The sequence below is a fragment of the Myxocyprinus asiaticus genome, chromosome 37 (assembly GCF_019703515.2).
Source record: "Myxocyprinus asiaticus isolate MX2 ecotype Aquarium Trade chromosome 37, UBuf_Myxa_2, whole genome shotgun sequence".
Classification (NCBI taxonomy): Eukaryota; Metazoa; Chordata; class Actinopteri; order Cypriniformes; family Catostomidae; genus Myxocyprinus; species Myxocyprinus asiaticus.
Genome location: NC_059380.1, coordinates 4,344,123 through 4,368,625, shown reverse-complemented (window position 1 = coordinate 4,368,625; position 24,503 = coordinate 4,344,123). Strand labels below are relative to the sequence as shown.

Genomic DNA, 24,503 nt, shown 5'->3' with positions numbered 1-24,503 from the left:
GGATTAAAAGTTTAAAGCCGTTACCGTTTGAACTGGCTGTTTTGAACTTCCAAAGCAATAAGTGGAATGGCTAGTTTCTAAGAACCACCTTTGCTATGACAAACTGTGTTAAGAATGAATCGTGATACTACTTGATACTTTAGCTGGTATAGTACCGTAAAATATGATTTTGGTATTGTGACGACCCTACACACGCATACATACAGAGGCAATTTTACGACACGGATGTGACACTTCAGCACTCTGTATTTCAGCTATTCGGTATTTTCAGCTACCAGGCACTATTTGCACAAGTTTATGGTGTCAGATGATAAATAAGATTATAGAATGTGCTTTATTCACAGAATAAACAGAAATACATATATTACAATTAGATGTTTATGTACATTTTCTATTGATCGTGGCAGCGGTAATTCATCAAATGATGATCAAATTATGGAGAAGAGGGTTATAACTAGGGTTGGTAACCGAGAACTGGTGTCCAGTGTAGTCTGATATCTGAACAAATGAATATTATGAGCTGGTTCTTTTCAGTCTACAGCTTGAAACATACAGCACATCAGTATAGTCTGATTCCTGAATTAATGACTCTGAGCTGAATTATTTAATTATACAGTTTGGAACATACATCACGATCAATACGCAGTAGTCCAATTACCGAACACATGACACTTATGAGCCAATTCGTTTGAATCTACAGCGCAAAACATTCCGTGCGGCTAGTCTACGATAGTCCGATTCTCAAATGTATGACTCCTATGAGCCGGTTCCATTGAATCTACAGCTCAAAACATACAATGTGTCAATTTATTTCATTCCTGAATTAATGACTCTAATGATGCTGGTTCTTTTGAATCTACAGCTTGAAACAAACATTGTGTCCAACATTGTCCGATTCCCAAACAAATGACTCTCATGAGCCGGTTCTTTTGAATCTACAGCTCGAAACATACAAGTGCGTCCAAAGTTGTCCGATTCCCAAAGGAATAACTATTATGAGCTGATTCTTACTAAATCAAAAACATACAGCGAGACCAGTGTTGTGCATTTCCCAAACAGATGACTCTACTGAATCAAAAACATGTTTACATCAGTAGGTGTAGTTACTCTTACTGATGCATGAGTAATAACAAATTAAAATAAGAACTGTTACTGTGAAATGCAATGTTAAGACTTGTGGAACTTGTAATAACTGACTGGATGATCATATGACAATTTGTAGTTAAAGATAAACACAAGTTTTGGTGTAATCAGTGGAACTTTGTTAAAGAATAATCTCAAGACATGTTCTTCCAAGTATTAAACTATGTTTAACTTGACACAGCAACCTAAAAATGTTATGTTTATGATGTGACACAACCAAAGTGAGACGCTCCAAAAGCATTCATCTGACGCAGGTGTACATTGACGGGTCCTTAGACATGCCCTCATAATAAATCTCTGACAGATTGATGAATTCACTTGCAAAATGGATTGCTGTGAACTGTATGCCGATGATTGGCTTATGTTCAATAATATGCAAAAAAACAATACATTGGATTCTAAAGCCGCTATTTGTATTGTCTTATCAATGCTTAACTCCTCTGCCACAATAATGTCATGCATTTTAATTATCTGAATATATATATATATATATATATATATATATATATATATATATATATATACAGTATATATATATATATATATATATATATATATATATATATATATATATATATATATATATATTATTTGTAAATATATAAAGATAAATATTTATAATTATTTCATCATTATATATTGAATAATTATGTGAGGGGCTTTCTAAGCAAATATTTATATTTGTGATTAATTGCAATTAATGTGATTAATTAATCGGGATACCATGTAATTAAATCAATTAAACATTTTAATCAATTGACAGCCATAATTAAAATGATTTCTGATTTGTTACATGTTCTATTGAAATATGAAAGGATCTCATAATTTGGAAACAGGCTGCTGGGGGCAGAACATGCAGAGAATTGCATTTCTTGGTTTCAAGTATTTCTTCCTCAAAAGTACTCAAATAAATGTTATGGAATAGATAAGGAACCAGAATTGTTAAAGAGGAATCAGAACTGGGGCCTGGGTAGCTCAGCGAATATTGACGCTGACTACCACACCTGGAGTTTGAATCCAGGGTGTGCTGTGTGACTCCAGCCAGCAACCAGCCACCCAGTCTCCTAAGTAACCAATTTGGCCCAGTTGCTAGGGAGGGTAGAGTCACATGGGGTAACCTCCTCATGGTCGCGATTAAGTGGTTCTCGCTCTCAATGGGGCGCGTGGTAAGTTGTGCGTGGATCGCGGAGAGTAGCATGAGCCTCCACATGCTGCGAGTCTCCGCGGTGTCATGCACAGCGAGCCACATGATAAGATGCGTGGACTGACGGTCTCAGAAGCGGAGGCAACTGAGACTTGCCCTCCACCACCCAGATTGAGATGAGTAACCGCGTCACCACGAGGACCTAGTAAGTAGTGGGAATTGGGCATTCTAAAATTGGGGAGAAAAGGGGATAAAAAAAAAAAAAGAAAAGAAAAAAAAAAGAGGAATCACAACTGGAATTGTTAAAGTCATAACAGGGCATACATCCAGATGCGCAAGTACTTTTTGGGCATTTTCAAGAGTCAATTCAGGTGCCTGGTTTACAGAGGTAAAGTTTTCCGATGCACAGTACTGCAACTTCAGCCATAATTTTTCACTCTGCAGTACTGCATTGTGCTTCTGGGAATTAAAGACCAACAGTGCAAATCAATAAAAGCAGGTCAGAGGGGCCAAGCGCTTTCTTTTAACAGACAAATAATGAGAACAGCCGATGGATGCTTTCTGTGAGGAGGGTCACTACAGAAAGCTTATTCATTAGTCCATTAGACACCCTGTGGCCCAATGATGCTAACACGCTTTATCTGCCCTCACAATGGTTGGAGACAGCAATCGTCACTCATAGTAATTGGCTACGCTTTTGAAGTAAACCAGAGCGGAACACTGTTAGTAGACAAAACACTTGCCAGCTCTATTAACATTAACCTCAGAGCACCATAATAACACACAATGCTCTAGTTAGATATGCATGGTTATTTACACTGTGGTTTGTTTCAGAGTTTAGATTAGGGATCAGTATTTTCACTACATGGGGCCAAAAAGCCTGACCCAACATACTGTCTGTTATTTAATTCTTTAATTTTTTTAACAAACCAAGTGAAAACAAGAGCTCAGGACAACATGATAGAGAGTGCTACTATATAGGCTTGTCAGTTAACACTGAGTTTAATCTGCAAACAGTCATGAAAACATAAAATGTGACTTTTACAGTAAAATAAGAGAGTCTGTAATGTTAACAAACCGGACATAAAGCTGTATAGTGCATATAAAGGAATAGTTCACCCAACAATGAAAATTCTGTCATCATTTACTCACCCTCATAAACCTAAACACTGATATTTGACTTTCATTCTTCTGTTGAACACATGAGGAAATGTTAGGCAGAATCACCATTAGCCTCAGTCACCATTCACTTTAATTATATGGAAAACTAAAGCAATGAAGATGCAATGAAAGTGAATGCTGACTGAGTGGAACTATTGTGAACGAGCTTCTCTTAGTGCTCATGAACATGCAACAAACATCAAGATTTTCACTGAAAAATGACTTAAATTTCAGATTGTTTCTCAATAAAACCTGTTGTATGCCTTCAGAAGACTTGGACTATGACATAGGAGCTGCACGGACTACTTTTATGATATTGTTGGGTCCATTTTTTTATTTGAATTAAAAGTCAGTATCAACTGCCATTGTGTTAAAAAACTGGAATGACATGAGGGTGAGTAAATTATGACAGAATTTTCTTTTTCGGGTCAACAATTCTTTAAATAATGATTTCAAATCTATTCTTCTTGATTTCTCAGGTTTGTCTTGTATAATATGAATTTTAGACAAGATACATTATTTTGCAAGTTGCTAAACTAAACCTAACCCAACCTAAACAGTCTAGAAACAGAGCTGGCGCTTCCGAGTATTTTCATACTCACTGAAGCTACAAAGAGGTCCCCGATTTTTTCACTTGTATCCCATTCGGCCACCCGGGATGCCAGGGCAATCTGGAACATCGAGTGGCACTGCATGATTTCCCACAGACGGAAGAAAATAGGCCGTATTTTCCTGATGCTGAGGATCCGAGGCTCCGCCTCCATCAAAGGTCGCTGGTATTCCTAAAGAATCATATGAAATGTAGATTGCATGTCTTATATATGCTTCCGCTCTAAAGGTGACTTTATTTTTTTTTTTTTTTTGCATTTACACATGGGAAATAATTTCATTTACAGCTCTTACTTGCTTCACCTTGACAAGGGAGTGAGATTACAAATGTGTTGAATTAATTTTAACAGGGAAGTGAAAAAATGGTGTCTCAGTGCATTATCTATTTCATTCATTAGAATACAAGATTCAAAATGTCCAATTTGCATATATGAATACATCTTTGAAATAATGCATGTCTTTGACACATGGAGATGTATGCATACTTATCAACATTCACCTCCTTTTATGGTACTCTTTCAGGACATATTTTCTGATTCAGTGGGCCTTGTTTTAAATTTTATAAACTGTCCTCTGCTTTAAGCTATAGGATGTAAGACAAATTCTTCTGAATAATAAAGTACAACACAGGTTTCCAAATATTCTGCAAGGTTTCTGATTTATACATTTGCCAAGCTCCCACAGCTATATTTCTTAGTCCCAGAAAACTATCAACTCCTAAACATTTGTAATTTAATCTCTTAAAAGTTAAAGGAATGTTCTGGGTTCAATACAAGTTAAGCTTAATCGACAGCACTTGTGGTATAATGTTGATAATCACAAAAACTAATTTAGTCTTACCCCTCCTTTTCTTTAAAAAAGAAATTAAAGTTACAGTGAGGCACTTACAATGGAAGTGAACGGGGGCCAATTTTTGAACATTAAAATACTCACTGTTTTTAAAGTATAGCCACAAGACGTAAAGGATATGCATGTAAACATGATTTCTGTGTGATAAAATCACTTACAAACCTTTTCTCTGTAAAGTTATAGCCAATTTTACAACTTCGTTACCATGACAATGTAATGTCAACAAACCCTAAAACCCTAAATCGACTGTAAAAATGAAAATTTAAACAACTTAACAGCTCAAATAATACATGTTTTTTTAACAGAAGATTTACTGTAAGTGCTTTAACAAAATTATAAGCTTCACATTTCTGTGTTTAAGCCCTCCAAAAATTGGCCCCATTCACTTCCATTGTAAGTGCCTCACTGTAACCCAGATGTTTGCTTTTTTAAAGAAAAGAAGGGATGAGTCCAAATCAATTTCTGTGGTTACCAACATTGTGCCATAAATGCTGTCGATTGACCTTAACTTGTATTGAACCCAGAACATTACTTTAAATACTGCACTCCCTCTGATACCAGCTCTGTCTGCCCTATAACAAGTCTCAAATTTTAATTACGCTCAGCTAAATATTTGTTCAGGCTTGAATTCCTTAAATTGCGAAACAATCTGGATAACGCCTATAAATAAACTACAAGAGCTAATCTTTAAAAGCCAAGTCTCTTTGCTAGTTATACTGTGGACACAATAGATTTTTCATGCCTTCTCTCTTCCCTGCCCTGTAGTCTCCACCGCTAATGAATTATCGACAAAGAGAAAATAAGACAAAAGATGAGGCAATGGGACTATTTATTTTTCTAAAGATACGTCTGGCCAAAACAGCATTACTAAATTGAATTACGTGTCCCACCCCCCTGGTTTTGGGGGCCACTTCTATCTAGTCACTAGTCACTGAGACCATGTCTAGCATGTTATAAAAAGAGCAGGAATTGTAAATTACACCTGACAGAGATTTGATTTGACAACAAAGCTAGATAAGAGCGAGACAGATTCTGAATGACTAGATTTCATAGAGCGTAAAGCTGTCATTGATCTGTGATTCGATTTCAGACGGTGCCTCTGCCTTTAAAGGAGTGTGATTACATGCTTTTCTCTTCAACACTTGCAGAGATAAGAATTATGTGTAACAAAACTCCTCACTATGAAACCCACCAAACCTGCATGCTTCCTTTAAAGGGGTGTGAATGTGAATGCAAATTCAGTATAAAAGACAATTTATAGTATTATCTGTTGTTTAGTGGCTTTCAGATTTGAGAGGAACATCAGCATTGTCTGTAATCCTTTCACATGCTCTTTCCTTCCAATCAGGACAGTTATTTAACAATTTCAAGTAAAAAAAAAAAAATGAGGCATTTTGACTGATATTTTAACATAGCATTTCAAGAAACTCTAAAAGTGGCAATTAGATTTCTCTTCTAACCACTCTTTTGATTCTGAGAGAGAACAAAATCGCTTTTTAGAAAAAAGGATTGAGTTCTAGTTTGATCTCAAAACGCTGAAAAAAAAAAAAAAAAAAAAAACACACATTTGAGAGTTATCAAAAGTTTAAAAACTTATATATATATATATATATATATATATATATATATATATATACTCTTGAGATAAGGGACAAAACAGGTTTTTATTTTTTAATACTGATTAATTTGAAATGGAGATATTTGTAGACAAATGTCTCAGCTAACGAACCATGTAAGAGAACAGGTTTTTATAAAAACACTTTCCTTTTTTTTTATTGACATTTCTTCACTACATAACACAAATCTTACTGTAATCTGTGTCAGTTCCGTCAGACACACTTCAAAGCATGCTATTTTAATTTGATCCATCCAACAAGTGTAACGTCTTTAAATATCTATTCTAATAATGGTGTTCAATAAAGGAGATGAGTGACAAAATACATTCTATATTTTTTTATTTATTTTTTTATACTGAAACTTCTGATGGAGTTGACAAAATTGAATATTTTTCCATCTTAACCATTTGTTGTACTTTGGGCTATTTTGTTTTTTTTCCCTCAGCTAAAGCTGTCTCTATAACCTAAATAAAATGCCAAAATTATTCCAAAATTCTGAAAAGAAAGTATCACAATGATGGTGTTGACATGATGAAACTGAGACCGCAGAGACTTAAAAAAATTGTTTGTTTAAAATATGAAAAAATATCAATCTTACCAGACCACGTGTCCTACTGTTGCATCCACCATGAGCAGGTAGTGGGAAAGAAGTACTCAGAGTTATAACTGATCATAACATTGTCTGATTTATTCAGGATTATAAAAAAAATCTGACGGAGTTGATGCAAAGTGAGGACACAACTTTGATGGATAGTTTTTTTAATTTTATTTTTTATGGAAAATATAATTTAGTTTACTTTATGTATTGTTTGATATCTTACAGATTCCTACCTTTCATTTGATATTTATATTTATGAATTTGTTGCATTTTTAAACTTTTGTTTGGCAGAATATCATTGTGACCTCTTGCTGAGGTTAAGTTACATGTGCTTCCAAGTATAGAGCATGCATTTAAAAAAAAAAAGCCTAATTAAATTATTTAAAAATATAGGTAATAAATGCCCTGAGTATACACATTTCGATTACATTGAACTTTTTCAGTACTTTTATTATTATTCATTTCTTGATTTTTAACATAAAGCATACTTTTGTGTGTAGGACATGTTTTGTCCCTCATCTCAAGAATCAGTGTTTAAATGTAGCCCACTTCATCCTTTCACAAGCTGTTTTACCAGTTTTGCCTGCACAGCTGTTCTTGGCCTATTCGTCTTACCTGTAGAATCCGTTTTAGAGAGTCCAGGTAACTCCTCTCACTCTGCACAATTGAGCCCAGAATATGGCGTCGGACAATCTGTGGAAAAGATAAAAGACATTGTCATCTACAAAGACAGCCCTAGTTAGATTGTTTTTTTTTTTTTTTTTTTTGTTTTACATTTTATAATAATAGCATATGGGTAGTTGAATCATTACATGTCCAGTAACTTTTCTTTCAATCAACATCAAGATTTTAGGTTAAAGTTAATCAGGAGGCATAAGGGAAAGTGTACTTTTAGGTGCTGTGTTACTTATCACCGTTTGAATAGCATTTTTTACCATTTGTAATCACCTTTATGCCTTCACAAGTTCATTTTAAATGGTTCTTGCATTGATTTACTATGTAGTATCTCGATTAATATAAGGTCATAAATAAGGGGGCCGAAATTTGACTCTCAATAATCATTTAAGGAATCAATAAATCAATAACGCATTCAATTATCAACATGTAGATACTGTAAAAAAAAAAAAAAAAAAGGCAAATTAAAAGTGCCATTAACAATTACTTATTACATTTAAATATATATATATATATATATATATATATATATATATATATATATATAAAATATGTCATATTTATTTGTATTATTATTTCTATATTATAAGTTACTACATTTGATTGAATTATTCATTTTCATATGTTTATCTCAGGATTTATTAAATTTTTAGATGATTTATATATTTCTCAAATGATTATTGAGTGTCACATTTGGGTCCTCTATACATAAAAATGAAATAATAATAATAATAATAATAATAATAATAATAATAATATATATATATAGAGAGAGAGAGAGAGAGAGAGAGAGAGAGAGAGAGGTAACGCTTTACAATAAGATTCCATTCATTAACATTAGTTAATGCATTATTAATCATGAACAAACAATTAACAAAACACTTTTTCATCATTTATTAATCTTTGTCAATGTTATTTAACAAAAAATACTAAAATTCATTGTTAGTTCATGTTAGTCCATAGTGCATTACCTAATGTTAACTAATACAACTTTTGATTTTAAAACTGTATTAACATATGTTGAAATTAACATTAACTAAGATTAATAAATGCTTAATAAGTATTGTTCATTGTTAGTTTGTGTCAACTAATGTTGTTAAATAATGTTAACTAATGGAATCTTACTGTAAAGTGTTACCAAAAAAATAAATTAAAAAATATACTGTTTACAATAGTTTTTGAATGAGATAATATTCATGCAAATTCCTTAAATCTACAAAATGCCATGTTCCCTCATATTTGTATGTTTTGGCATGGGTTTTTATTCTTTCCATTATTCTCTCTCTCATCTTCATACCAATAAATACATATACATGCACCTGTTGGCTACTAAGTCCATCTGGCATTGGTCCCATTTGTGCAGGTGGGTGTTTTGCCTCTGATACCATGACATCCAAATACCCTGTATCATCCTCAATGTCTTCTGTAATGATACACATAAACACAAGTTCAAATACTTATTTATCTCTGCAAAGCAGAGCGAATATTCACTTGTAATCTTATTACAACTCTGAGGAGCTGCTCATACAGAAAAAAGTACAGTGAAAGGAATCTAATGCTGTTTGGAAAAAAACTGTTCTAAGCCACATCCAAACAATCTTTCACTTCACACAGCTATAAATGAAAATCCTTCCAATATACTGTACAATTTTGCACCTTTTCAGAGACCCAAAGCCATAAAATCTTCATACCTGTTTCAGCAGGCTCTTAAAATAATTTTATAACCTCCAAAACAAAATGTTTAGCATTTATGCAGCCCACACAAAGTCATCAACAGTTGAAAATGAGAATTGGTGGCCATTTAGAGTTTGGTTTCAATAGGTAGCATGCCAGTCTCTGTTTCCAAATGGTAATCTTGCCCCATTGTGCAGAAGGGCAATATGGGGACCAATTCCAGCCAATTTCCCCCCTCATTTCCTGTGTATAAAATGCCCTCATCAGATCTTCTCTCCAAATTTTATATCAAAGCAGTCCATTCTCTTCTTAAAATTAGAAGTTACGAAAGCTCAGAGAGCCATTTAACATTCTTGTCTGTCGCCATGGCATAATTCAATGCACCACACTGTTCCTCTGAGAAAAAGCATTTGAAATGTTTAATTGCCTCTCTCCTGGATTGGTCTTTTTCTATCAAACGAAAAAGGGGTGAAGAAGGGTGCTTGAGAGAAGATAGATTCTCAAATAAAATCATTCCAACATTACCTGAGTGGTCCTTTTTATGTAGAAATGAGACCTTTCTCATGACGGCAGATTTGGTCTTCTCCAGGCCATCTTTCGTTCCGCTACGTGCCGCACGCATCAGCTGATGGACCTGTGCATGAACCAGAGGGAACAAGAAGATGATCAGCAATCCAGCTGGAGGCCCTGCAAAGTCAGTGATGTGGTACACCCGTATAGAAAAAGGTCAGCCATCTCCAGCACTCAAGCATAAACAGCCATACGCAGATCTGCCTGCCATTTGTGAGAGACCAGCTCAGAGCTGCAGATGGATGTGTGTTCAACTGTGTCTGTTTCAATGGCCACAAGCCACAAGATCCAAATCGTGTTAGAGAACATCAAGGCACAATGATATTTTTAGATTTTTAAAAAGCAGGGGGACAGTCCATCTCTACAAATGCAGGTCATTCATAGAGAGTCTTGCTTGAATCACATGAGAACTGTTTACTGACACTGTTTACCAGTGTCCCCATAACTCACCCTCATATATATCAAATTAGAGATTAAGGAAGCTAAAGCAATATGGAGTGTTTTTATGGTGGAAGTGTTCTGAATGGTGCATGGTTATTTAAAAAAATGACAGTAAGAGAGATAAAGAAAGAAAAAAAACTGATACAACAAGGGACCTTAAGCAAAGAACGAGAGGATAAACATTGAGAGACAGAGAAAATAGGATAGAGAGATACTCAGGGACCGTTCACATTTGATGCATTCCTGCGTTCAAAAACGGCTAGATGGAACAGAATGGAACAGAATGCAGGGGTCTCCAGATTCATTCTGTTTTAAACTGACACACCATCTAAAGCTGTAGTGTATAATTTCTGTGCCACTAGCGTCACCAAACAGAATAAAAAAATAAATAAATAAATAAATAAATAAATAAAACATATTCAAGAAAACTTTCACCATCTTCCCTGGGTTGAAAAAAAAAAAATCATAGTCCTGCCTCAAACTCACACCATTGGTAGAGTAAATGTTGCTGTGTTGGGCTGGCCAGGACCCTCGAACAAACAGCACAAAGTGAAATAGTGCAACAGAACCACAGTGCTTATATTTTTTAGAGAAGTATCTCATGATTTACTCGCTCTCCTGGTATCCCAGATATGTATGACTTTCTTTCTTCTGCAGGACACAAATTAAGATTTTTAGAAGAATATTTCAGCTCTGTAGATCCATACAATGCAAGTGAATGGGTGCCAAAATTCTGAACCTCCACAATCCACATGAAGGGAGCATAAAAGTAATCCATATGGCTCAAGTGGTTAAATCCATGTGTTCAGACACAATATGACAGGTTTGAGTGAGAAACAGATCAATATTTAAGAATTTTTTGTCATAAATTCCCCTCCCTGCCCAGTAGGAGGCAATATGCACAAAGAATGTGAATCTCCAAAATCAGAAGAAGAAAGTGAAAGTGAAGGAAGAATGAATTAAATATTGATCTGTTTCTCACCCACATCTATCATATTGCTTCAGAAAATATGGATTAAACCACCAGAGTCGTCTGGAGTACCTTTATGTTGCGCTTATGTGGATTTTGGAGCTTCACATTTTTTGCACCCATTCACTTGCATTGTATGGACCTACAGAGCTGAGATATGTTTCTAAAAATATTAGTTTATGTTCTGCTTAAGAAAGAAACTCATACACATCTGGGATGGCATGAGGGTGAGAGAATTAAATTTTTTGGGTGAACTATCACTTTATGAAAAGTGGCGCATACTGTATTGTGTGAGTTGCTGAAACAACAGCAACAGCCAAAAACATTAGAGACTGAATGCAAGAATGTTGCCTGTGTGAACGGCCCCTTACCCTACTGAAAAAAAAAAAAAACATAAATGGGGCTTTTGTTTAGTGCCCCACCTGGGTTCTTTACTGGGTTAGCCAGCAACACTTCCTTGGTCAACCCTTACCAGACAGATCAGCTAATGTTTGGTTGGTGAACAGCATGGCTATGTTGGCTAACTAGCTAGATCAACAACAGGCTGGCACTAACCAACATAAAATGGCATTGGCATGGAAATTTAGAGAGCCCCTTTAGAGGACAGGGAGGGAATGTGTTCTCTGAAATACTTTTGCATCCCCTCACAAAAAGGTTTGCTTTTCCTCGCAATAGTTTGTGTGCAAAGGTTTGCTTTCCTTCACATTACATTTTGCATTTTGCATAATGACAATTAACTATGGTTTTACTACAGAAACCACAGATGAACTATGATATTTATAGTTCGATTTTGTAAGTGGCTTTGGGTAAAATTGTCTGCTAAATTACTAAATGTACATGTAAAACCATAGTCACCACAACATTCACAACAGCTTTACTATTGTGACCATTGCTGAACGATGATATATGTAGTAAACCATTGTAACCACAAAATGTGAGATGAGATGGTTTTACTTCAGTAACTTTGATTTTGACCATGATATTTGTGGTAAACTATAGTAATACAGGAAATAATACAGGAAAACCAAAACTAGGGTAATAAAATCATAATCATTCTGCCAAAAAAAAAAAATAAATGTGGTTTATTATCGTAATACAATGGGTAATTTGTGGTACATGTACCATGGTTAAAACTAATTGCAGGTTGACTGCAGGTTTTTCATTAGGCAATGTTTTTTTTTTTTTTTTTTTTTAACCATACATGTACCACAAACTTACCATGGTGTTACTATAGTAAAACGGTAACCTTTTTTTTTTTTTGCCAGAATATGATTATGATTTTTATTATCATATATTTTTCCTGTATTATTAATAAGGTTTTACTATGAAATGCATGGTTAAAATATGGTTATGTAGAAACCATGGTAAATTTTGTGGTTATGATTTTACTAAAAATACCATTGTTGAACTACAGTTACTTTAGTAAAACCACGGTTAATTTTTGGAACAGACAAAAGGTATTGCGAGGTGTGGCAGCGGGGGCGTGGTCAAGCGCCCGTCCGGAGAGAGAGAGGCTAATCTCCTGGCCTATGATGACCTGGCCTATACACCCATCTTGCAGCGGGTGGGTCGTAGCCCAGAACAGTATCGCTAACTGTTCCGGACCTTGAAGCTGGGGAAGACCGACCGCCCATTTGCCTTTTCCCAACGGCTCCGAGACGCGTGCCGGAAATGGCTGCTGGTGGGGAATCCTGATGTCGACCAGGTGGTACTGGAACAGCTGATTCATCGACTGCAGCAGGGGACAGCGGAGTGGGTCCAGTGCCACCACCAGGCATTGCTGGAGGAAGCCATCCAGCTTGCGGAGGACCACTAGGTGGCATACCCTCCTCTCTCTCTCCCTCTCTTCCCCCTCCCCCTGTGTGTTCCCCCATCCCTCTCACTCTGCTCTCTCCCCAGAGCCCGTTCCTGCAGGGAGCTCCATCACCAAGGCCAGTTCTTTGCCTGAGGAGGTGGCCACCACCCCCTACCTCTACAGTGCCCGTCGCTCTCCCCTCAGGTGGAAGTGCCTGCCGACGCAGGGTGTGACATCTGGGCCGGTCTGCTAGGGTTGCGGGGATCTGGGGCATTTCTGGGATCAATGCCTGGTGATGGAGCTGGGGACGGTGGTCCGGATCCCCGACACCCCGCAGGCTGCCCCCGACCGAGCCGGAGAGTACCAGATACTGTTAAGTATCAAGGGGGGTACTCACCAAGCATTGCTGGACACAGGTTGTAATCAAACCACGGTCCACCAATGCTTGGTTCAACACGAGGCTTTGGGCACAGCTAAAACGGTGAGGGCGAGGTGTGTGCATGGGGATATTCACAAATGTGGTGACCCTGGTGATCAAATTTCAGGGTACAATACATAGAGTGGAGGCCGCGGTTATTTCCCGCCTCACCCATCCGCTGATTTTGGGGACTAATTGGCCTGAATTTAGAAATGTATTAAAGGGAATATGCACAGATGGGTCCTGCACAAAAGCGATGAGATGTGAAATGTTCGATGCTCTGGCAGGGGAGGCTGAGCCAGGGCTGTCTTCGTCTGCTCCACGTCTCGATGATGTGGGGGGGGGGAGAGGCTGCAGCTCCTCCCATCCTCAGGGGATTTCCTGAAGGGGATTTTCTTTTGGAGCAGTCACAAGACGGAACCCTCAAGCACGCCTTTGACCAAGTGAGAGTGATCGATGGTCAACAACTCCAGCCGGGTGTCGCCCTTTCATATCCTTATTTCACAATTATAAGTGAGTGGTTGTATAGAGTGACGCAGGACACTCAAACAAAGGAAAATCCAACCCAGCTCTTAATACCACGGAGCCATCGGGAAATGATGTTCCAGGGGGCTCACTATAATCCCATGGCGGGGGATCATCTAGGGGAAAGGAAAACACTGAACCGTCTAATAGCCCGTTTTTATTGGCCAGGCATTGGCGGCGATGTCCGCAGGTGGTGTGTGGCATGCCACGAATGTCAGCTGGTGAATCCACTGGCCACCCCAAAAGTGCCATTGCGCCCCCTTCCGCTGATCGAGGTCCCCTTTGAGAGAATTGGAATGGACCTCTTCGGGCCATTAGAGCGATCAGCACGTGGACATCGCGTCATATTGGTCCTAGTGGACTATGCAACGCGATGTCCAGAAGCCGTGCATCTACGCAGCATCTCAGCATGTAGTGTTGCGGAGGCACTCTTCAAAATAATCTCCCGGGTGGGGATTCCGAAAGAGTCTCACGGTGAAGCTACTGAGTTCCTGACACTACAGAGTTGTGATAAAGACTTTGTGATGATTAAGAGGCTGTGACTAGGAGCCGCTAAAGAGTGACGCTAAAGAGTTTGTGAAGCTGAAGAAGTTACTGTGCCAGTTGTGACTGTGTTATCCCTAAGTTTGTGATTAAAAGCTCACCTGAGATCTGAACCTTCCTGTCCCAGTGACCTCATTCCCTCACACGAGGGAACCCAAAATAATTGCAAGGGAATGCAAAAGTTTGTGAGGGAACGCAAAAATAATTCAGAATATACATTTCCTCCCTGTCCTCTAAGGCAGTGTTTCTCAACTGGTGGGCAAGTCTGTTCAGGTAGGGTAGACAGCAGGGAAAGAAAAATGCTAAATGCATATAACCATAAAATCATGCATAATTAGTATAGCTAAATAAATAGGTTCATCAGTTTTTAAAGTGGGGGAGAGAAAACTTCAACAACAAAAATAATGTCACCTGATACATGCCCTTATACTTGAAAACCATGAACAAATCCAGAAGCGTCATACCCATTCAGACTGAGGAGGCATGTGCCCTAACTAAGTTTGTTTTGCCAACCACCATAAAAAATACAAAAAAAAAACTAAAAAAAGAGGAGAAAGAACAACAAACTTAAAAACATCATAACATTTATTATCTGGCTAAACATTGCAATGGAGATGTATAATAAAGACTTTCCTGCAGCATTCAGAATTCACAAGGACGTCTACGTATTGGAGAGCTATTTGTTTGCATTTATTCATTCACATTTCATTAGAGAGAATTATCATTTGTGAGTATTTTTATACATATGCACAGATGTTATGAGCGAGCATCATCATGAAGCACATTCAAACAATTGTGACTTCCAAAACCTGTTAAGACTCTTATTTGAATGTGCCGATAGGCTAGCTCATATTTTCTATTTTTAAACAGGATTATCAAATGTGAATTAATTAATTTATTGGTATACCATTGTGTCGTATTTGTCAGTGAATGTCAGAGACAGGACCCAGACGCAGAGTTGAAAAATAAAAGGGAATTAATTTAAAACAAAAAGGGCAAAAACACAAACCAAAAACTCTCACAAGGGGTAAAAACAAAACAACAAAAACTGCCCCAAAGGGCAAAAAAAAAAAAATACAAAATAAATAATCCAGGCAGGGCAGGGGAAACAGGGAACAGGACCGGACTGGAAAACAGGAACCAGGGAAAGAGCAACAAGACTGACTGGCAGGACCGACAAGGGAGAACAAACAAGACTGGAAACAAGACGAACTAGCACTGGACAGCAAACACAAGGAGACTAAAATAGGGAGAGAAATCAACAGGTTAACAAGAGAGGGCAGGTGTGACTAATAAACTAATATTGGGCAAACAAGGAGGCAGGGTATGACGTGAGACAGAGACACAAGTGGCGATACAGAAACAAAACAAAGCCACGTGCTCTCACAAGACAACAAAGCACCCGAATGGCATGAGCACACATTGCCAAGACAATGAGGCAATATACGCCCATGCCAGCCAACAAACAAGATGAGAGAATGCATAGCAATGCCAAACAAATTGATGCCACACATTCTCACACTAAACGAACCCTGAGCGTACATCGCGAGGCAAATGCCACGCGATGCAAGTAACAGGCAACAAAAACAAGACAGGACACCTGTGAGAGAGTTCGGCCACACACACACCCGACACCTTAGACTGAAGTGGCCGAACCTCAGCACAACATGAAGACTGATCGCAACCCGGGTGCACAACGTAACGCGAGTGTGACGCGAGGCACACCCGTGTTCCTATTGATGCTATTGAAACGACTGATGCGAGTGCATGCTGCCAAGATGTCATAAGCGCAATGCACCCATGTCAATAACAGACAGACATGGAGCATGAGTGTCCGGATCCCGACACAGACTGAAACCGAACCAGACAGGAAGTCAGGATCCAGACACCATGCTCCCGACATGAAACAAGACTGACCGAAGAGTGCACAGCAGGGAATACAACCGAAACTGCGTGCTCACACAAAGACAGACAACAAAACACAATACAGACATGGGACGATAATGCCATGGTCCTGTCACACAAAAACCCAGACTGACAGAGTGACAGGGCCATGACAATATTATGTTATATTCTTCTGGCAATAAAAACGAAAGAAAAGAGAACAGAATCATTATTTATGGGAGAAGAGTACTTATCAAATGAAATATACAGTAATAAATTATTTGAAAAAGAAATCACAATTTTCCATTACATGAATTAGGGTGGAAGTTAGTACTGTGACCACATTATTTGTATAATATTTGTCTTAATACATGCGTTTGAGTTTTATGCTACACATGTTAAAACCTGTAGGTTACGAGTTTTGTTATTCATTATCTGCCATAAAATTTTATTAGTAGTTAATATTTACTATTAACCAATGTTGCCCCAAAGCTTGATAATATTGATTATTTTTCAGAGTGACTATTTGCTTTAAGATATAACCACAATAGTCTATTGGCAACATAGAAATACACAACAAAGTGCGTTGAAAGTCACTCCAATGCAGGGGCGGACTGGGAAGAGAAATTGGCCTGGGATTTTACATAGAAACTGGCCCAAAAGTTGTTGGGGGGCGGGGGTGTCGCTGTCCTTTTCTGCATATGGCTGCCCCCTTTGGCATATCACGGCACCGTTTTGTGGCCTGTTCTGCATAACACAGCGGCTCATTTCAGCTTATCGTGGCCCATTCGGCCCCGTTTCACAGCCGGCCCTTCGGGAAAAGTTCCGGTTCTCTCGATGGCCAGTCCACCCCTGCTCCAATGGTGTGGAGCGTAACGTCAGTGTGCCGTTGTCTGGACTAGGGTTCAGTTCTGCATGTGGCATATTATTTTTCCCATTCTGTTACTTAACTCCATTCTTAACATTTTCTTTATTACTATGTATAATAAATAAAAAATATTATAACGGTAGTTTTGCTATAGTAATATTGTAGTAACCATGATTTTTTTGGCGGAAAACATAGATTTCATGATATTAACAATGGTGTTTCTACAGTAATAAGGTGTTAATATAGTAACCATGTTTAATTTTGTGGTTACAATTATTTAACTACAAAATACCATGGTGATACTACGGTTATTGTATCTGTAGAGGACGTCAGGACTGATTCGTGTTCCAATCGGTTTAGTGCATTATTTAGGACTTAAAAACCCTTTTAACACTTGTTATTGAGACATTTTTCTAGAAACTGCCATATGCTTTAAACATCCAAAGCTTCAGCGATTCACACCTTAAGTCGACGGGGGGAGGAGGTGTTTAAAAAAAAGTTGCAGTGGGGACTCACATGTTGCCAGGCAAGAACATGATCGATTACATTAGCAACATACATACACTACCGGTCAAATCTTTTGAAACACTTGACTGAAATGTTTCTCATGATCTTAAAAATCTTTTGATCTGAAGGTGTATGCTTAAATGTTTGAAATTAGTTTTGTAGATGAAAATATAATTGTGCCACCATATTAATTTATTTCATTACACAACTAACATTTAATTTGATGACTTGGACCAAATAATAAAGAAAAGCAGCCAATAAGTGCCCAACATAGATGGGAACTCCTTCAATACTGTTTAAAAAGCATCCCAGGGTGATACCTCAAGAAGTTGGTTGAGAAAATGTCAAGAGTACATTTCTGCAAATTCTAGGCAAAGGGAAACTACTTTGAAGATGCTAAAATATAACACAGTTTTGATTTATTTTGGATTTTGTTTAGTCACAACATAATTCCTATAGTTCCATATGGAAAAATGTGAAAAAAAAATGTAAAAGAAATGTGAAAAATAAATAAATAAATAATATATATATATATATATATATATATATATATATATATATATATATATATATATATAAATAAATAATAAAGAATGAGTAAGTGTTTTAAAACTTTTGACCTTTTGGTAGTGTACATTGAAAAAATATATTTACACTAATAAAAAAAACTAAAGAAACTGAGTAGGGCTTTATTCATTGTGGCAGTTTGTTGTTCAATTACTGATTGATTTTATAATGTTGCATAATACTTTGGAGCAGCGTTTCGACAAGAAAAAGACATTCAGATTTCATACAATGTCATAGTCTGACAAGACCATTACACTGTGAACATGAAGCACAAGTTAACATGCCTTTAACATTGCTTGATAATGTGCACCATTTCACATTGAATAAAGAAACCTCAATTGAAGACGCTCGTTAGTGATGTCACCACCTAATAGCTTAAAAATATAATGAATGCAGTGTGAAGCGCTGATTATGTTGTTTTTTAACCAGATCGAATCTCCTGCCTTGTAAGTTTTTGCTTTGTTTTGCATAATTCTGCCGTTTGAGCTAATTATAATCACTTATTTTCATCTGTACAAGGATGCCAACATTATGTAGTAAGTTTATTCAGAACTCAGCCCCAGTGTAATGTGTTGGCTGCTGACAATGATGGCAATGACGAAGATGACGTGAAGATGAAGAACCCAAGTGCAGTTTATTTACAAAAGTGAATGCCCTAACTATACACGTAAACATAAACATGAACATGACTTGACTTGACTTGACTTGACTTGACTTGACTTGACTTGACTTGACTTGACTTGACTTGACTTGACTTAAACATCTATGATCACATCCACATTCAATACTTGACCACTAGACAATGAAAATATGAGGGCTTAAATACAAGACATGGGAGAACATAAACCAATGAACAAACAGAACTGATAACAAGATAATTAAACAATAAACCAATCAAAACATGACACATGAACATGGAGGGAAAACAAGACATCACATGACTAGGGAACAGGAACTAAACTTTTCAAAATAAAAGACATGAATCAACAAAATACACCTGACACCCAGTTAAACCGTAACACCGGAGAATGATGTAGAGGGAATCCAAACAAAATTAAATAACAAAAACAACAGTAACTGTAGAACATTTGGAAACAATAAATCTTGCAGACGTCATTATTTTCATGTGGCGGGGCTCATTGTCTCTTTTCACTCAGCTACAGCGTGCACAATAGAATGTAACAAAAGGCAATAATGTTCCACACTATTGAGAACTAAACTCACGCTATTGTAGGTTACTGTATAATGTAATTAAGTTGAACAATAAACTTTATCATGTAATCATGAACGCTTCCACCCTATGTAATTGTTTCGCCAATGATTTTACGTTTAAAACACAACTGTGGCGACAAATATAATTTAAATACCATGTAAAAATATACACAGTATAATATGAACAAATGACCTTACAGGACACAGTGTCAGTAGCAGCTACAGTGCAAAATGGCTTTTTGTGAATCTGCTGGATGTAGTTTACTTTCTACATGAATACAGACAGACAATAAGATAAGTAAAGCTGGTCACGAACCCACGATTAGCAGGAAAAGACAGTATCAGATAACGTGAGCACAGCAGAGTTATCGGTCCACATATGACTTATAAAGAACTTCGGGTTTTAACTACTCCACACCAACCACAGTAACTTTAAATAATGTTGTTTAAAAATAACAAAATAAGCACACACACACACGTGTGTGTATATATATATATATATATATATATATACAGGGTTGGGAGGGTTACAGAATACATGCTGTAAAATGTAATTTGTAACGTATTTCGTTAGATTACTCAAGGTCAGTAATGTATTCTAAATACTTTGGATTACTTCTTCAGCACTGGTAGATTTTTTCACTTGTTTTGACTGTAAAAACTCTGCCAGTACAGTAAGACAAAATACACATGTTAAAAATACATTCTCTGAAAAACCGAAATATCTTATGCAGTGTTGTTTCTAAAACAAGATAAATCAAACTAATCTTGTTTTAAGGATTTTTTGATATTTTTACAGGAAAACAATACAAAAAAATATTATCAAGAATACGATTTTTGCCCTAATATCAAAGGTCTTACTAGAAAAAAAGAAATTATGATTCAACGTAAATTTTCTTGATAAAAAATATGATCGTGCCTGGTAACTTGTGCATGTAAAATGGCTAGAAATAGCATTTTAGCTTAGTGTAAAGCTGACAGTTTACACAAGGTTTATTTCTATTTCTTCTGCTCCAAACTTACTACAAACATACTTCTCTGTCTGCTCGTATGAATGTAACACATCATAAGAAAGTGTTTCACCGCTGTTCAAATGCACTTTGGATCGGATCATTTATATGTATAAATGTTTTCCATCTGAAAGGACTAAATATTAAATGAAACAAATGACAATAAAATGCAAATTAATCTCTTCAGTAATCAAAATACTTTTTGAATGTAACTGTATTCTAAATACCAATGATTTAATTGTAACTGTAGTGGAATACAGTTACTTATATTTTGTATTTTAAATACGTAATCCCGTTACATGTATTCCGTTACTCCCCAACCCTATATATATATATGAGCGGGTCTAACACTTTTAGTCTAACACTGCCGACTGGCCGGGTCAATTATAACACGGGTTAACGCCATTAATTAAATGCACTGTTGTTGTTTTTCATTAGGGCTAACAAATGAAATTATGAATGTTCACAATGTATTTTCGTTTTGATTATCAGGAAGATACTTAAATAGCTAATATCTATGAAGCAACCATTTTAATTTATTGAAAAAGGCTGATATTCGAGCATTTTTTCTATATATCGTTTCATGAGCTAACTAAGCTATAACTTTAATGCTGCCATTCATTTTGTTAGATCACCTTCTACGCATCAAAATGTAAAAAATACAATACAAATAATAATCTTAACAATTTAATCATAATAACTCTCACTTTCTTCACACAACTAAACGATGTTGACAAAAGTGTCCCTTTGTGCATCCTGGCGGTGATTTTGCGAACGTGTCTCACGTGTGAGAATTGAAAGTTTTCACGCGGCGGTACTCCCCGCGGTAGTAAGGTTCAATCTGTTTGCTTATCCACTGTAAATTAAATTATTAATGTAAAAAAAAAAAAAAAAAAGAATGTCTGTGGCAAAAATCTTCATTCATTTGTATAAATTATGTCAGTCCGAGTCCAATCGAGTCACATATTCCGCTATACGCGACAACGAGTGGCTGCTTCGAAGATCGCATTACGGGTAAGGTCGAGCACAAAGGGAAAGCGCGGTGTTATGGTAATAAAAACGAATTAATTGCATCAACTTTTAAAACTCATCAAAAACATTTCATCTTTTCGTGGCTGCTGCGTGTCATTGACCATCTCACAGAGATAACTTTAATCAGCCAGCATTTATCTTTAATTTATTCAGTTCCCTTAAGCACCTACAGTATATTTCTTATATAGTGCATTGTGAGGAAATGATCACTAGAGAGAATAGTGAACGAATAAGCGATATTTACCTTCACTTGTGGGGGTTTCAGTGGCTGGCCTTGATGCCCCTCAAAAAAAAAAAAAAAAAAAAAAAAAAGTATATGATGCCCCTGAACAAAACTATCCAAGATGAAAGAAAATATGACACAGGCTACATTAAATACAGATTACGTTTTTTACTGTGTTGGATCGCCACGTCCAATGTAATACCTGGATCCTGAAGCAAAACCAGTTGAGAACCACTGCCCAAAGGGACTGCGTAGAAATTCATGCTGATCTAAGTTGGCACTTTCAGAATGGTAAAGTGAAAAAAAGGAGGAGATAGGGAGTAACCTGGAACCCAAGATCGCCCCAATCGAGTGCTCTGAGCTAGAACACGTCCGAAGTCCATTCTTCCCCATATATGTTTGAGTGTACCTGATGTCTGCCCCCCAGTCTCATGGCTAGCTCCTGTTTGGTCCTGGTGTAACATTCTCTCAGTCTTCGCACATCAGGGGAGAGCTAGGGTGTCATCACGGCAACAACACAGGCCATGGGTGAGAGTGCAAAAACATGGTAACATGGAGGAGAGGAAGGAATGGAGGGGTAAGCATAAAAGTGCAGGAAACGGAGGAATGAGGGCAAGGCAAAATCAGCAATGGTACTTAAAGGGATAGTTCACCCAAAAATGAAAATTCTCTCTTCATTTACTCACCCATGACTTTCTTTCTTCAGCAGAACACAAACAAAGATTTTTAGAAGAATAGTTTAGCTCTGTAGGTCCATACAATGCAAGTGAATATGTGATTTTTGGAGCTACGAAGGTGTGATCACCAAAGGAAACAAAAGAGTAATCCATATGACTCAGAATATCTTCATATCTTCAGAAGCAAAACAGTAGGTGTGGGTGAGATACAGAACAAATATTTAAGTCCTTTTTTACTCTAAATCTACACTTTAGCTTTCAGATATGAAAGTGAAACTAAACAGACACCAGTGACTTTCAGATGTAAAAGGGAAAGTGGAGATTTAGGGTAAAAAAGGACTTACATTTTGATCTGTTTCTCACCCACACATATTACATCACTTCTGGAGATATGGATTAAACCGTTGGAGTCTTATATATTACTTTTATGCTTCTTATATGTGCTTTTTGAGCTTCAAAGTTCTGGTCACCATTCACTTGCATTGTATAGACCTACAGTACTGAGATATTCTTTTTAAAATCTTCATTTGTGTTCTGCTGAAGAAATAAAGTCATACACATCTGTGATGCATGAGAGTGAGTAAATGATGAGAGAATTTTCATTTTTGGGTGAACTATCCCTTTAAGGATCAACCACAAGAGCATATGCAAGAGCAGTGACTGGCACTGGGCGCATGGCTTTGTTATAAGTCAAAGCAGTGTGGGGTCGACAGAGAAAGACAAGATTATAACAGTCCATGCACCCTCACTAATGCCAATCTCAGACAAACACCTCCTCACTGTCAAACCATTGTATGTGTCTGTAACCAAAATGCTGCCTTCACAGGAGAAATCAAAGTATTTACAATCCAATTGTTTGTGTTACAACCCAACTAAAATGCTTTCATCCAGTTGGTTTTTGAAGCAGTATCAATTCTTTACAGTTTTTTTATTTATTTTTTATTTATTTATTATTATTTATTTATTTTAGTCATATTTATTATTATTATTATTATTATTATTATTATTATTATATTCATAAAATAAAATTAATATTTTATTCATTTTGTTATTTTAGTGTTGGGCAGCAAGTCATCTGGTTTTGGACACAGCCACAAAGACTCAAACCCATTACTCCATGCTGTTGTGAAGCCAATTACTGTTTGAAGTTTTAATGTTTTTTTTATATTTTATATATATTTTTTATTTTTTTTTTTTTTTTTTTTTTTGTAAGCTTACCACATTGTATTTTGACATGCTTTGGAAAGAAAAACATTAATTTCCAATTATAGATACACAAAAATAAATGGAGGAATAACTGGTTAAACTGAGCACAAACCACTTTTAGACTCAAAAATCGAATTCTTGCTTATCGAGAGGCGTCTGGCTGTAGGAAGCTTACAGAGCCTAATACAGCAGAGGTAAAGGTGAGTCTGGCCATGGGAAATTGGTTTCTGAGGGACTACTGCTTGGGCAAAGTGTTTTCCATACCAGTGTGACCTCATGAACGTGTAAGGGCAGATAACGCAGTGCACACTGAATTCAAATTTGCAGCAATATAGAGCAATGAAAAAAGTGTGTCAGTCAAGCCCAGCTTTAATAGAGGTTTGGCATATGCTGGTAAACACTGCCCTCTCGTGGTGGCAGAGCATTTAGAAAGCCTTCATACAGATATTAAAGTGTCACAAGAATCAGGATCTCAGATAAATTATCTAATTATGGACCAATCCATCAGCCTGCAACCTAGAGAGGATTAAATGTTTTTAAATATTTTTGCGGTTGATCATTATGAGGAACGTCAACGTGTCAGGAC

The 24,503-nt window shown here is 36.8% G+C and overlaps 1 protein-coding gene across 1 annotated transcript in view; it reads right to left on the bottom strand.

Moving 5' to 3' along the window:
- Nucleotides 1–24,503, bottom strand: part of LOC127427566 (rho guanine nucleotide exchange factor 10-like protein) — a 187,234-nt gene that overhangs the window by 125,161 nt on the left and 37,570 nt on the right. Inside the window, exons 7-11 of the mRNA XM_051675204.1 lie at nucleotides 22,444–22,527; nucleotides 9,995–10,103; nucleotides 9,115–9,218; nucleotides 7,736–7,813; nucleotides 4,051–4,230 (exon numbers count right to left, since the gene is read on the bottom strand). Coding sequence (XP_051531164.1) covers nucleotides 4,051–4,230; nucleotides 7,736–7,813; nucleotides 9,115–9,218; nucleotides 9,995–10,103; nucleotides 22,444–22,527 — 555 coding nt within the window. The remainder of the gene's footprint in view (nucleotides 1–4,050; nucleotides 4,231–7,735; nucleotides 7,814–9,114; nucleotides 9,219–9,994; nucleotides 10,104–22,443; nucleotides 22,528–24,503) is intronic.